Source organism: Rhopalosiphum maidis, chromosome 4, assembly GCF_003676215.2.
Source record: "Rhopalosiphum maidis isolate BTI-1 chromosome 4, ASM367621v3, whole genome shotgun sequence".
In the NCBI taxonomy this organism is placed as follows: Eukaryota; Metazoa; Arthropoda; class Insecta; order Hemiptera; family Aphididae; genus Rhopalosiphum; species Rhopalosiphum maidis.
In genome coordinates, this window is record NC_040880.1 from 51553801 (window position 1) to 51568703 (window position 14903).

At 26.8% G+C, this 14903-nt stretch overlaps 2 protein-coding genes across 3 annotated transcripts; one reads left to right on the forward strand and one right to left on the reverse strand.

Moving 5' to 3' along the window:
• Positions 1 to 1596: 1596 nt before the first annotated feature.
• On the forward strand, positions 1597 to 8941 carry LOC113555890 (dyslexia-associated protein KIAA0319-like protein). 2 transcript variants are annotated; one of them, XM_026960494.1, is made up of 17 exons: positions 1597 to 1735; positions 1809 to 1930; positions 2648 to 2790; positions 3306 to 3555; positions 3624 to 3756; positions 3829 to 4020; positions 4108 to 4339; positions 5206 to 5434; positions 5509 to 5656; positions 5729 to 5840; positions 5907 to 6055; positions 6203 to 6393; positions 6477 to 6576; positions 6650 to 6967; positions 7272 to 7373; positions 8274 to 8438; positions 8501 to 8941. In XM_026960494.1, exons 1-17 carry the CDS (start codon positions 1597 to 1599, stop codon positions 8647 to 8649), a joined length of 2874 nt encoding a protein of 957 aa, XP_026816295.1. In that variant the 3' UTR covers positions 8650 to 8941. The 2 variants fall into 2 exon arrangements, with proteins under 2 accessions (XP_026816295.1, XP_026816296.1); XM_026960495.1 differs by having other exon boundaries at positions 1617 to 1739.
• A 2692-nt stretch (positions 8942 to 11633) lies between these two features.
• Positions 11634 to 14640, reverse strand: LOC113558194 (52 kDa repressor of the inhibitor of the protein kinase-like). Its single transcript, XM_026963696.1, has 3 exons — positions 13240 to 14640; positions 12212 to 13143; positions 11634 to 11679 (listed from the first exon to the last, which is right to left on the reverse strand). The coding sequence occupies exons 1-3, from the start codon at positions 14638 to 14640 to the stop codon at positions 11634 to 11636; spliced, it is 2379 nt and encodes a 792-aa protein (XP_026819497.1).
• Between the last annotated feature and the right edge of the window lie 263 nt (positions 14641 to 14903).

A 14903-nucleotide genomic window follows, 5' to 3' on the forward strand; every position in this document is an offset into this window, starting at 1 on the left:
GCATGTATATTAAATCATCAATCACACTGTTCAGTGTTCACAATAATATAATGTACTTAAACGTTTTAATGATCTAAGAATAGGTACTTAAGCTATAAAAGAAACTAAAAAAAAAAAAAAATGTATAATAAATATTAAATAGGTAATATTATTCTATATTATGCTGTGATAATATAATCAGACAATCAGTACATAATCTTTGTCAACACGTCACTCAACAGCTATTGCCTTATTTCTTATTACCTATTTGTCAGTATTATTCTATGCATTTCGTATACCTATGGATATGTACTACCTACATATATTATAATATGAAGATTAAAGTTTGAGTGTTTGCTCACTTTATTTTTTATAATTTTAAAAGTTAATGGTATACAGAATGATTCACCAAGCATACTCACGGCTTACCCACTCCTTATTGTCCTTAATAATAACTCAATTATTCAAATTCTGACTGAAATTTTTAAAGAAGTAGATATTTAAAAACCATATTATATTAAAACAGATATCTAGATTTGTTATGAAACTTAAGGAGTATCTTATAGTGATTAAAACTTTGAAATAAGAACAGCCGCTTTTTTGTAATTTGTTAAGCAGATATTTTTTAAAAAATATTTATGTATCTAAATTAAAATTCAAACTTTATAATCAATTTAAATGGATAATATTATAATATACTATAATATTTCTGAATAATTGGTTTAATTCGAGATTTTTCGTATAACGGCTATAACATAGAATATAATGTATAAATGTATAATATTTAGTTTAGTCTTAAGTTAGTTTAAACTTTAAGTATAATATTTTTAAAAAATTATAAGATTTTTATTAATTATTATTTAATAGCACTTCATTACCCAATGACCAAAAATTCAATGGTAGTAAAACTATGGTCCTAATAGCTTATAGGTATACTTAAAAATTACACAATCAGAATTTGAAAAATTCATTATTAAAAGAAAAACGGTGGTGTACACGCTTGCCGCTTGGCGAATCAACCTAAATACATTATACAAGTACAATATTATTAATATTACGGTGGAAGGCGATAAATAATCGCCCACCGACGACGTTTTATCATTATGACGTTATCAGTGTTCGACAAACTGAAATCCGGAGTAACCGCTAAAGAATTCTTCATTATCTATGGTTACCAGAACTATAATGATTTTATAATGCTAGTATCTCAAATTCTCATAATTATTTATTACAATTATTTTATTACATGCTAATTTACCGTCAGGGTCAGACGTCAGTGGTTACTGGTTAGTCTTAGACTCTCAGACTTTTAATTGTCTCATTCGCCTCTGGGCTCAGACCTCGATATTCGACAGTCGTCACTCATCAGTCACTCAGCAATCGATACTAGTGAAGTACCTTCTAATTTTGTGAACTTAGAATTTATGTTATTTTCTGATGAAATTATAAAAATATGTATTTAAAGCGGTGGATATAATTTTTTTTTTCTGTCAATCGTTATTGACATCATGTTTTAATAACATAACGTTAATGTTACAAAAAAAATTCATGTAGCCCTGCAATTCAGTAAGGAACTAGTTCCATATTGTTTGAAGGTCTAAATTAACAACAGTCAAAATGAAGTCTTCACAGAGTATTTTATTCGGTGTACTTCTTATGCTTGTATATTGTCGTGGTTTTTATGCAAGTGTGCGTGACCGCAAAGATTTATGTCCAAAAATCAACCCTTGGGTGTTCCTTGGCTACAGGCCATTAAGTATGTATGATAAATAATCAAAGTATTGAATGGGGTAGATTAGTGTTAATTTCCAAATTAATGAATGTTTCAGGTAAAGAAGACGCTGGTCTCTATATGAAAATTTCAAATGTCACATTGAATGGATGTATCATGAAATGCTGTGAATCTGATAATTGTAATGTGGTTTTCATGAACAAAAACGATTGCTATACGGTAACTATTAAATTTATTTATTATAATTATATACACTGGTGAGTAAATACTAAACAAGCTCATAATTAAAATTTAGGGTTTAAATACATTGTTATGTAATTTTGTTTTGATAATAATGCAATTTAGTTCAATTTCAATGTATTAAAATAAACAATATTTCTTTTGATAGTATTGTATATTAAACCACTGTTTTTTAAATCTGTATATTAAACATTAACTTATTCCGGAACACTGTCATTTTAATGATTAGTACATTTATAATGTTGCATTAAATGGTTTTAAATTTACAGGTGATTGTATTTTTACTGGTAAATAAAATAACTCAAATTTTCAATATTAAAGTGGGTATTCATGTAAAACCGTTTTATTGATTTTACTTTATCATCTAAATTTTCAGTGTTTTTTTCAATTCCCATTAGTGCTAGTTACACCAATTACAAAAACACTTTTTGTTAACTCAATGACATTAGTTCTAGATTTATCAATTTAATTGAAATATACACTCAACAAACCACTGTAATGATAAGTTTAAATATATGGTACGAATTGAATACATTATAAGTATAAAAAAGATTTCTCTTGTATATAGTTTTGTACCACATATTTACCATTATTCAATATTACTGTTAATCGATATTATTTTATATATTTTATTCAATATCTGTATCAAATTTTGTAAATGATTAAGCATGTTAATATATTTTTTTTTTATATTAGCTGTCGTGTAAAACAAACGATGACTGTTTACCAGTTTATGCTAAAGAACATGTCTTGGATTTCAAAATGATTTTAGTAGCTCCACTTTCACCTGCTAATTATTGGACTGACATTTTAGAAGGAAACAGTTTCTCCGAGCCTGAGTAAATATAAATATAAATTTTTACAAGGTGATTCTTTTGTCAAAGAACCTAGAATTTTTTATTTTGAAAAATAATAAATTGTGGATCAATATTTTATGGCATATTTGCTCATCTAAACTTTACATATTTAAATGTAACTAAAAAATGTTACTTTAAAATAGCCAAAATTTAATCATATTCTTTTAACAACAAAATATTATGCACTTGTGTGTAAAAAAATTTTTCAGATTCTTTGTAGTATTATAAACTGTAGGTATATTTTACTTTTCAAATTCCTTTTGTTAAAAATAAGTTCTACCTATAACTAATTTATTGAATTTACAAAATTTTTTTTAAAAATTTTGTTTTTTTAACAAATGACTTATTTAAGTAGATATAAAAATATTTTTTAAATTGTTTATACATTTTGTGATAATTCGTTTTTAATGTTAAAAGAATCGCCTAGTATTATTGCATACATACCAATTTATTCTTTTTGTCTAATAATATATATATCTACTTAATTAAAATTTTAGGGATGCCAAAGTAGTATACTCCTTAGATAAAATATGCGAAGTGAACAATGATTGTTCTGATAATGAATTATGTGACCCTCAAATTGGTATTTGTGTTTGTTCTGAGGGTTATCAATTAGACGATACTAAGAAATTCTGTTATTCAAATACTGGTAATTTAGGATTAGGATCAAATATATCTGGTTATGATGTAGACGATGTAAACAATGCTATACCAGAACAACAACAACCATTTGACAGTTTAAAAAAAGTAAATAGTAAAAATTATTTAATTTTTATTGCAATATTTATTTTGAAAAAAAATTTTTAAATGTTTAGGTATCAGTTGAAAGTGAATCCCAAAAACCACCTGAAATCAAACATTTAGTTGTTTCAGTTTTGTCAAAAACTGTACGATTACCAGAAAACGAAGCTACACTTTCTGCTTATACTGTACCAGCAGATGACACAGGTATATTCAATTTATTAACTATTCATCAGTTTATTGCTATGACATTTTCATTATAATTCTATAATGATTTAGGTCATAGTTATCAATATGAATGGTCACTGATTTCAAAAACTCAGGGCTCTGGACAAACTGTATCAATGAATGATCAGAATGGAAGCACATTGAAACTTTCTAATTTAGTTGAAGGTCTATATATGTTCAAGGTGACTGTTACCGGTACAGGTGCTTTTGGAGAAGCACAAGCCAATGTCACGGTATTACTGCGTAAGTCTTATAAGTCTTAAAATATATTATTTTAAATTTATTTATTTAACTAATAATATATTTTATATTAAAAATTTTTTTTTTAAGCACAAAGAATCAATACACCACCAAAAGCTGTGATATTACCATCTTCCTTGGTGGTAAAGTTACCTAATACAGTAGCAGTGCTTGATGGTTCAAGTAGTCGTGATGATACTGGTATTGTGCATTGGCGTTGGGAGTTACAAAAAGGTCAACTAGGATATCGACCTCATTTACCCCCTGATACTCCAACTTTACAGTTAAATGATCTACAAATTCCTGGAAACTACACATTCAAGTAAATGATATTTTTATTTAATTTAGCATATTTTTTTTCTTTAGACATTATTACTTATTAAAACATTTTTAAAATTTCCATATTGTACCTTTAAAGATTGAAAATCATATACGGATAGTTCTTAGAAAAAGTGATTAATTTTATTTTTTCAGTAGGTTTTTTCTACATATTGAGAAACTACTGAAATTTTACATGTATAATATTAAGAATGTCTTACCAAATGTAATTTAAATATACTTTTTTAGAGTTTATTTATTTTACCTAAACTTTAAAGTTTATTATCATATATCTGTGACAGTTTTAGTCCATCAATATTAATTGATAATTACGGAATTAATATTAGGGTATATTTTTGTTTATATTTGTTTACAATAAAATTCTCTCATATAGTTGGAATTCATCTAGAGCAGGGGTCTTTGACCTTTTTATGCAGTGGGTCGTGTATTATTTTTTAAAAATTATGCGGGCCTCATTTGTAGTAAAAACATGTACTTTATAATTTTATCGAAATAGAAAAGATACACGCTAAATTTCAAATATAATCATGGGCTTCACATTATGACAAGGCGGGCCATGGGTTGAAGACCCCTGATCTATAGTAAATATTGAGTTATTGTGACTTATTTAATTTTATTGTTGTTTAATTTTACTAGATGTTTATATTTTATAAATTTAACTTAAATGAGGTAAATATTTTGAATGTAGTGATTACTGTTTTTATTAAACTTGGTAATCTTTATAATTAATATTGTTATTTGTTAGTATATTAAATATACCATTGCATCAAGTTATCTAAAATATATGTATTAATAAAAAACTCATTAAAACAAATGATTATACATATTTTTAATATAATTTAATTTAAGATTGACCGTTATGGATGCGTGGAATGCTACCGACTCAACTACAGCTAATATTACTGTTATGCGAGTACCTGATTATCCGCCAGAAGCAAATGCTGGTCAAGATATGGTTGTTTATTTACCAGTAAAAAATGTGACTCTAAATGGAAGTCTAAGCACAGATGATCATGGTATTGTTGCATGGGAGTGGACAAAAAGTTCTTCAGATCAAAATAAAGCTGTCGATATTCAAGTGATTAAAAAATAAAAATAAAATTATTATAATTCAAATTAACAATGTTTAATTTATGTTTAAAAACCTTTTAGGATACACGTACACCATATCCCAGGTTATCTAATTTGGAAGAAGGTTTATACACATTTGTATTGAGAGTGACTGATAATGCAAATCAAACATCAAGTCCATCAGAAGTTCATGTCTTTGTCAAACCACCAACCAATAAACCTCCTGTTGGTATGTTTATTTATATTTTTGTATGATGGATTTAATACAATTATTAAGTATATGATTACATTTTTTATTTAGCCGTTGCTGGTAAAAATTTAACATTATCATTGCCTCAAACTTGGGCATTACTTGATGGTTCAAAAAGTAGCGATGATATTGGAATAGAAAAATGGAAGTGGTATCAAATTAGGTACAAAAAAAATCTTTTGTTATATTTTGTTAATAAATTCTTACCATATAAATAAATTTATTACAGTGGTCCATCGAATGTGCGTTTCAATAAAGACAACGCATCTAGAACAAATGTTACTGAATTGACTAAAGGTGTTTATGTAATTGGTTTAACTGTCACTGATGGAAATGGAAATAACGCTTCAGACATTGTTAAAATTACAGTATATCAAAGTAAGATAATGTTTATTGTGAAACACTATCAATTGAATCTTATTTAAACATTTTTAAAATTTTTAATACTATAATTTTATTAAATTACATTTTTAATTTATATTATCCATTTTTTCAATAGCCTAATATTAAATATAAATTTTTTAGACAAAAATACTCCACCTAAAGCTAACGCTGGTGGAGATAAGACAATTGTATTACCAGTCAGTGCTATTGTTCTCAATGGCTCGTTGTCATGGGATGATTTAGCCATTGTAAAATGGGACTGGATTCGTGAACCAAATTCTTTAGCTGCTGGAAATATAATTTTAAATTCAGACCATTCGTCGGTTCTAATTGTGTGTAAATTTATGTATTTTATATTTACCTAATATTTTAAACTAAATGATAACTTATTTATTTTAAAAATTTTTTTGATTAGGTAACAAACATTGTTGAAGGACGATATGTATTTCGTTTAAAAGTTACTGATGACCAAGGAGCGTCCAGTGAAGATATAGTTTCGGTTAACGTCAAGCCTGGTATAATAGTTTACAGATCTTTTTTTAGTCTGACATGAATTTTTATTTAATATAAGCCTGTATTCATTTTCAGATCCTATTGCAAAGTCTATTGTATGTTTAACACTTTACATTGAAGCAAGCCGATTAACACAAAATCAAGCAGACGAGGTAAAATTAAAATTAGGCATGTTGTTGCCAACTGGTAGTCAATTAAAGGTTAGAAAATGGACAGAAGAACAAAATTCTAAAAGGGCCCAGTTACATTTCTTCGTTGATGATAATAAAAATAAAACACTCTCAGGACCAGATGTAGTCTCTATGTTAAAATCCAAACTCAAACAAGATTCTTCACTTTTACAACTATCTGTTGACAATATTCAAACTACAGTTTGTCAAAATAATTGTTCAGGTTTGTGCACAAAGTACTTTTTTTTTAAAAAAGATTCTTAAATCTTATTAGTGTTATTACTTATTGCCAATGATGTAGTTATAAATTTGCTCATATTTTCATTAAAATTCCTGTAAATTTGTTAAAAATATGATATTTTTTTCTTATAAATTGAGTATATTGTCTCGTAAAACACTTCACCACTGGTAATTTATATTATAGTACTGTACTGATCGTAAAAAAGAAGAAAGCATCCAGCATGAAAATTTAGAATATTTCAAGTATTTTAAATTGTTATTTTGATTGTTCCTTTTATTTTATATAGGCCACGGAATTTGTGAAGAAGAAACACGTATATGCGTTTGTGAAGCATTTTGGATGCACAATTTGTACAGAGCTTTATTTGGAGATGGTGAATCCAATTGTGGTAAGTTTAAACGTACAATTTAAATATTTAATCATCTTAAAGATGTCATATTTTCCTAAAATATTCTATTTTATAGTATTTGAACTAATTAATAAATTATTTTATATTAGAAGAGGAATTCTTATAATAACTAATTAATTGTTTTTATTTTAAATAATATTTAGGTTATATTAAATTGAACATAAGTCAAAATTGAATGGTAAATTATTATATTTATAAATTATTTCTTGATATATATTATATGTTATACACATATACAATATAACCGTTAGAAAAAATTATATTATCTCCAAAGATTTGGTATTAAAAGATATATTGAATTGTGTCGTGTTTCTACGATATGGTGTTATACATAAGTGCAATTTGAGTTTTAAATGTTGAGGGGCTATTATAATTTGCATGTATTGATGTATGTACTGTGTGTATGCTCCCTAAGATATATAAAGGTGGAAGGGGATATATACAAACTATTTGAGGGAGGGCTATGATTGATTTTGAGGGGGCTTAGACCCCAAGCCCCCCTCAAGTTGCAATTATGTTTTTATAGTTTATCATAGTAAAGTTATCAATGCTACTATTTTATCTTATAAATGTGTCTCTATGACATAATATATTTAAATGAGGCAGTTAGGCTGTATCTCAATATTTTGAATTATTAAAGTATACTTATCCATTTAAATATATTAAATTATTATATACATCGAGGACTTAAATTTGTATGCATTATGTATGCTGTAGGTACTATAAAAATATTAAATTAAAAAGGACGTATTATCAATATAATAAAAGAATATTATGATTGTTATTATTTATAAAATATTGATTATATTACTATACATTATATGTTATTATTTGAATTGTAAAAGTATAATTTATGTATAATATTTTTTTTGTTGATAGAATGGAGTATTGTATATGTGGTTATCATATTAGCTGCTTTGTTTGTAACTACAGTATTTTGTTTTTGGAGTATTGCTTGTTTCTGCAATCGGATCTGTACTACTAAACAAAAAATCAAAAAATACAAGCTAGTTGGAGTTGATGATGATAATCATTCAATGAAAAGTCAGTCTTATGATTTATTGTTATTATTATTATTAACTTAAATAATTTGGTTGTATTTTTAGGTTCAATGTCACACTTGGAATTATCTGACACAGATTCAGATTCAGACGTACTATTAGATGTGAGAAAGGCCAAAATGAATCAGAACAGTATGTCAAACAAATTTTTAAATGTCTCTCGATACAAGAAAAATAAGAGAGTTAATGCTTGAACTGCTAAAAATTGTTATTCTAATTTTTTTACTATTCATAACAGAATTTCAGAACATCAATAGCTTCTCATACAATTATACAATATAATGTGAGCTTTATTCATAGAAAAACTAAAAATGACAAATTATTTTTAAAATTTGTGAAAAAAATTATTTGACGAACTGATAATATTTTACACACATATATCTTATTTTAATTTAAATTATTTGAATACTATATTTTAAACAAAACCTTTATATATAGAGTATTCTGATGTATACCATTATTTTCTAGTCATGCTTGTTTTATTTTATTGCAAAGTTTGTTGGATAAAAAGTAAAGTGATTTTCACAACTATTAAATATTGTGTTTTTTTAATTGTTATTATTGTCACTAGCAAGGCTGTAATTGTATTATGGAATTTACTAGTATAATCTTAATGAACAGTAAAACAATTAATTAATGATATTGATTTAAAAATTGAAAAGAAAGTTGATATATTACAACATTAATTAGAATTGTTACTTAGTACAAAAATAAAAAATACTTATAATATTATTCTATATTATTAAATTCCTAATTACAATCCTTTTTGATTAGTTATGATTTTTTTTATTATATGTACTAAAAAAATAAATTATGATAATATATTATTACCAATTTACATTTTACATTTATAAGAAAAAGTTCCTTGAATATAATATTATTATAAAATTATTCATATTGGTTTAAATACCATAATAAAAGCTATTGTCTATTTATTTTTCATAATATAAAGATTCTGTAAAAATAACTTAAGTACCTATGATTTATGAAGAATATTATATTAAATTGTAATGCTTTTTTTAGAAACATTTATCAACATTTTTGCGGGTAAAAATCCTTAAAAATGTAATACAAGGTTCCTTATAATATGGTGTTTATTCGCGGAATAAAAAATATCAAAAATACATAAACACAATATTTTTTTTATAAGCGTTTAAATTTAGAGTTTTTACAAAATTCATAACATTTTCTTTTTGTATCTAAGATTTTATAACTTAATACAACATTCTTCATAAGGTCAATTCTATTTATACAAATAAAGTTTACTGGTTCAATGATCATTGATCACATTCATTTGAAGTTCAAATGTTTACAAGACTTGAATTGACCAGTGAATTTTGATTAATGCGAACTAAAATGTGCAATGTTGTTGGTAAGTTTTTAAATACGCTGGATGTGATGTGTTATTAAAAAAAAAAAAAACGTTTGAGATAATAAGATAGTAACATTTCAGATACTTTTTAATTTTTATTAGAATAATTTAAAATTACCCTAGTATAAAATGATCAAACTTATTGATTAATAAAAGCTTTAAACAACAGTACAAAGCCAAGAGCCAAGAATTACTAAAAAAAATATGACAGTTGTCAGTTTCAAATTTTTTTTTATTTGTAAAATTGTAACTAATTATGAACCCCAAAAGAACCATACATTTGAAAAATATATCATGTTTAGAAAATGGATCCCTTTGGATATTTAATGATAATTTCAATGTTAAATCTTTTACGGTAATACGGTTACCAAAATATTTTCAGTACGACAAAATAACAAAATCGATTTGATCAAAAAGTGGTTCCTACCTATTGCGCGAATGTTTGTGATTTTAGACGTTTATAATTTTACTAATTTTAGACTAGTGTTTTGCGAATTTAGTCCCTTCTATACTTTACCTTAGTACATTTGTACCTGATTTGGTTAATTTATACATTTATATTTTATACATAGATATCGTGTCGTCACGCGTGCATATTGCCGGACAGTCGCCGTAATAATAGCTATAAGTACGGGTTTAAAGTCTAACGTCTGAGCGTGGGCGTATCTATCTTGAAGACAAACACGCTCCGATATACAACGTAGTATACTATTATGTTACCACTTACCAAATAAGTTATACAACAATTAACATTACCAACCCAGCCAGTGGCTACAATACGTATAAAATAGGAGTAATAGGACGTTAACCGAAATTTAGTTCTCTAGACCGGAAAAAAGTGCTCACTACCCCTAGTCAGTATTGTACGTGCTTAATACAATATCAATATATATGTATACTTCTCTCCAACTCGCTCTTTCGTTCCATAATAAATATACAATCAGGGAATTTATTCCCCTCTCCCTCCCCTTGGACTTTAAATATAAACCTTTATTATTGTTTAAATAGACATTTCACAGATATTTTGATTTGGTTGTCGACTGTTTTTATTTTAATGTGCTTTTTGCCTTTATTTTTTTTAGTTCACAAAGAATGAATGCAAATGCACTTTTTGGCTTTCGATTTTATTATACCCCTCCCTGATACATTTTCTAAAGGCGGAAATCATAATAAACAGATCGCAGGGGAGGATTGGGTGTTTAAACCCTCTCCGAAACATCATGAACAAAAAATAAATTTCGTGACCTACAAATGATCAGTATGATACTTATGAATACTTTTTCAATCACCTCCCCCTCCAAAATTTTTTTTACTGCGTTCGCGCCTATAATAAACACTCGACAAGTACAGATGAGTGCATACACTGTAATGGTATACAGGCCAAATTAATATTATCAGCGCCGATGTGTCTCAGCCGAGTAATAAACTGTTAAGCGTTGATTAATGTTGCGCAGGGATCAGCGGTCACTGTCGTCTGTTTTATTTTCATTTTTCTCCGTAGCTATTGTATTATACAATGTACGCCGTATACCTATCTCGTATTATCATATTGTCATCGTGACATAGTTATTATTTATTATTGTACCGCTGCGGTTGTGGAGATAATATTACGGTGGCGTTGTAGCGCGACTATATTATATTCATAATAATGAAAACGAAATCCACGTCATGTTGTTATATCATCATCATCATCATCATCATATCGTTATTATTAATATTATTATAGCGTAGACATTAACGTAGCTAGTGTACCACAGGGGCGGATCCAGGAATTTTCTGTGGGGGGGGCGCACATTTTGTAGACATTTATGTGGACCAATTACATTGGTCTTCCGATTTTTCGTCAAACTTTCTATGTAAGTTAAAATTATATTTATGTAAAATTAAAAGTATTTTCCCAAATATGTTTATGATTTTATTTATATCTAAAAATGTAATAAAGATAGGTAGGGATAAGAAGTAGGTATATAAAAATAATGAATCATAATTACTATTTATGATAAAATAAATACTTTACTTAAGCAATAATTAATTTAAGTATTAATATACTTTAAATAGGTACCACATACTTACTATTATATATAAATGTGTTACCAATTTATCATTTTGAACTAACTTACACTCAAATAAAATTAATCACAGTTTAATTCAAGTAGGTATAAAACTTTATTTTATATTAAATAATCAATAAAACAAAACAGAAAACAAAATAGTTGTTATTGTTATTATAACTTCATATATAGGTGCTTAATATTATAAAATAATCATTGTACAGTTAATAAAATTACAAAATAAAGTCCAATTTTCTATTTTTATCATTAGCAAATCTATTAATGATATTCTCAATATTATTATGAATATCAATATTTTTGTGAATGTATAACAAAGCTAGACCAGTTAACCTTTCTTCGCTCATTCTAGATCTTAACCATGTTTTTAGTAAACGTAGAGAAGAAAAGCTTCTTTCTGCTGTAGCAATAGATATTGGGAGAGTGATTAGAATTTTAATAAATAAAGAAAATACTGGAAAATAGTCACAATCAAGCTTGTCTAGAAATGTTATAGCTGATGTTATAGTTGTGAGGTCAGTATCTGATTTTAATTTATTTTCAAATAGATTTAATTCTCCTTTTAGTTTTTGTTCAATAGAAAATATAGATTCACCAAATAACTCACTATATTGATTAGAAATGTCTTTAATTGATTGATTTAACTGTTCAGTGTTTTTGAAACATTTCATGAGATTCAATGGCATCAAAAAATTAAGATTAAAGCATTGCATATTATCACTAGAAAACCTATTATCAAAATCTTTTATTACTTCATCTAAAATAGGAATATAAATTGATATTCTCCAGTAACCTTGACTGTCTTCTGGGTTGACTTCAATATTATTTCTGTAAGTCTGCCTTTTAGTAGTCCTTGGAAGTTTTAGTTCAGTGCCTAATTTTGACATCATTTCAACAACATTATTATATATAATATTAAAGCACTGATTTGCATCGTTTCGTTTTGTACTTAGTACTTCTCTAAGTTCTTTTATTTTAGTAGTAGCAGAAAAAAGGTCTAAATTTTTAGTTTGGAGTAATATACTTAAAGGTCGTGTTAGACACATTATGTCATTTAAAGAGAAAATACACATAACAAATTCACTGTCTTGTATAGTTTTACACAATGAATTGGCTTTTGATGAAGTAGATATATCATACCATGTAGAAATTTCAGTTAAACTTTTCAATATAATTGGAAGGTCATTTATAAATTGTAATACAGAATCATGCCTCTCAATCCAGCGAGTTATGCAGTGACTAGTCAGCTGATACCCTAAATGTTTTTTTAAAATAAAATTTCTTTTAGCTGAAACATTGAAAAACTTTATTATTTCTTGTATAGTTCCAATAGCGTTTCTTACACTTTGAATCTTATTTGATCTAGATAAATTATTATTCAATGAATGATTTAAACACGGACATATTAAAGCATTCTTGGCAGATTTTTGTATAGTAATTGCTGCTCCACATATTGTCGACATATTAACACTGCAACCATCACAACCGATTCCTACACATAATTTTAAATCTAGTCCCACACTTTTCAACTTTTTTACAACTGTTGAACCAAGTATTTCTCCTGTAATAGTTGGTTCTGACTGTTGTAAATCTAATGTGTTACTTTCATTATCTATATCCAAATCAAGAGCATCTGCACTATAATTGTCCTTATAAAGATCAACAAAACCAATAAAATCTTCTCTGACTGTATTTTCATAAATATATCTAATTGATATACTAAGTTGGGATATGTGAGATACATCAGTTGTTTCATCAAATAAAACACAGTAATATTTTGCCTTATGTATTCTATTTAATAAAATAGAAAGAACTTCATTACCACAATGATTTATTAACTCATTTGTTGATGTTTTACTAATATAAGTAGCATTATTTTTAGCTGTCATTAAATGATTTTCCAAAACTTTATCCCCACTATCTATTCGGAATCTTAGTAATGAACGAAAATTTCCTTCAGTTGCAACAGGACTATTATTTGTATTAAGTAATGAACCATCATCACGATGGCCTCTTATAGGTATATTCTGTTGTCCATGTAAAATTAAAGTTTTTATTATTGGAACAAGTCTTTCTCTATTTTCAATAGCCTGTTGTTTACGTGAAGTTTCAACCTGATTCCGAATATCATAAGATGGATTTTTATATACTTGAATAAATGATTCACTTTTAACTATTGCCAACTTATGATACTGAGTTTGAGAATGGCAGTCTAAGTCTCCATGTTTTCCTAATAAATTAGCAAATTTTATAAGGGGTTCTGTCACCAATTTTTTAACAGATATTGTTTTTTGACCACCTACTAGAATATCATTAGTAAAAATGGCGCAATTTTTGCAAAAAAGTCCTTTTTTCACATCGGAATAAACTAACCAAGAATAATTAGATAAATGCTGATGATTAGGACGTCGCTTTTCTTCTCTATTGCGTTTGTTATGTACAGAAAAAGGAAATATATAATGTTTTGGAGGGACCCAATGATTTTTAAGAATCATAAATTTAGTAAAATCATTAATAGAATATATGTGGTCTATATAGTTACCAATATCATAACTTTCCGATGAAGTAGTAGTATCATTATTATCATTAATAATACGTTGCGATTCTATTGAGCTCGTCGAAGCAGAAGTCAATAAACTATTGAACGACAAACTTGGAGTTAAAGTATCCACTTCTTCTGTTGATGTGACACTTTCATGGGTTTCATGCAACTTAATTTTTTTTTTGATAACAAATTTGTCCATTATAGGTTTAGAAATATACCGTTAATATTATATAATATATTATTATACCGTTAATATAACCATTAAGAAATAATTTAACATAAATATAGGTAACCACGACATAGAACAGCTAGTTCAATACTGAAACTATTTTTTGTACACTTGTACACAATACGAAGAAAATCAGATATTGTTGTTGTTGTATAATTTAAATTGTAATCTGATGAATAGTGAAATATTATATGTATAGATATCTATACAAAATAATCTGAATGGAATATTTA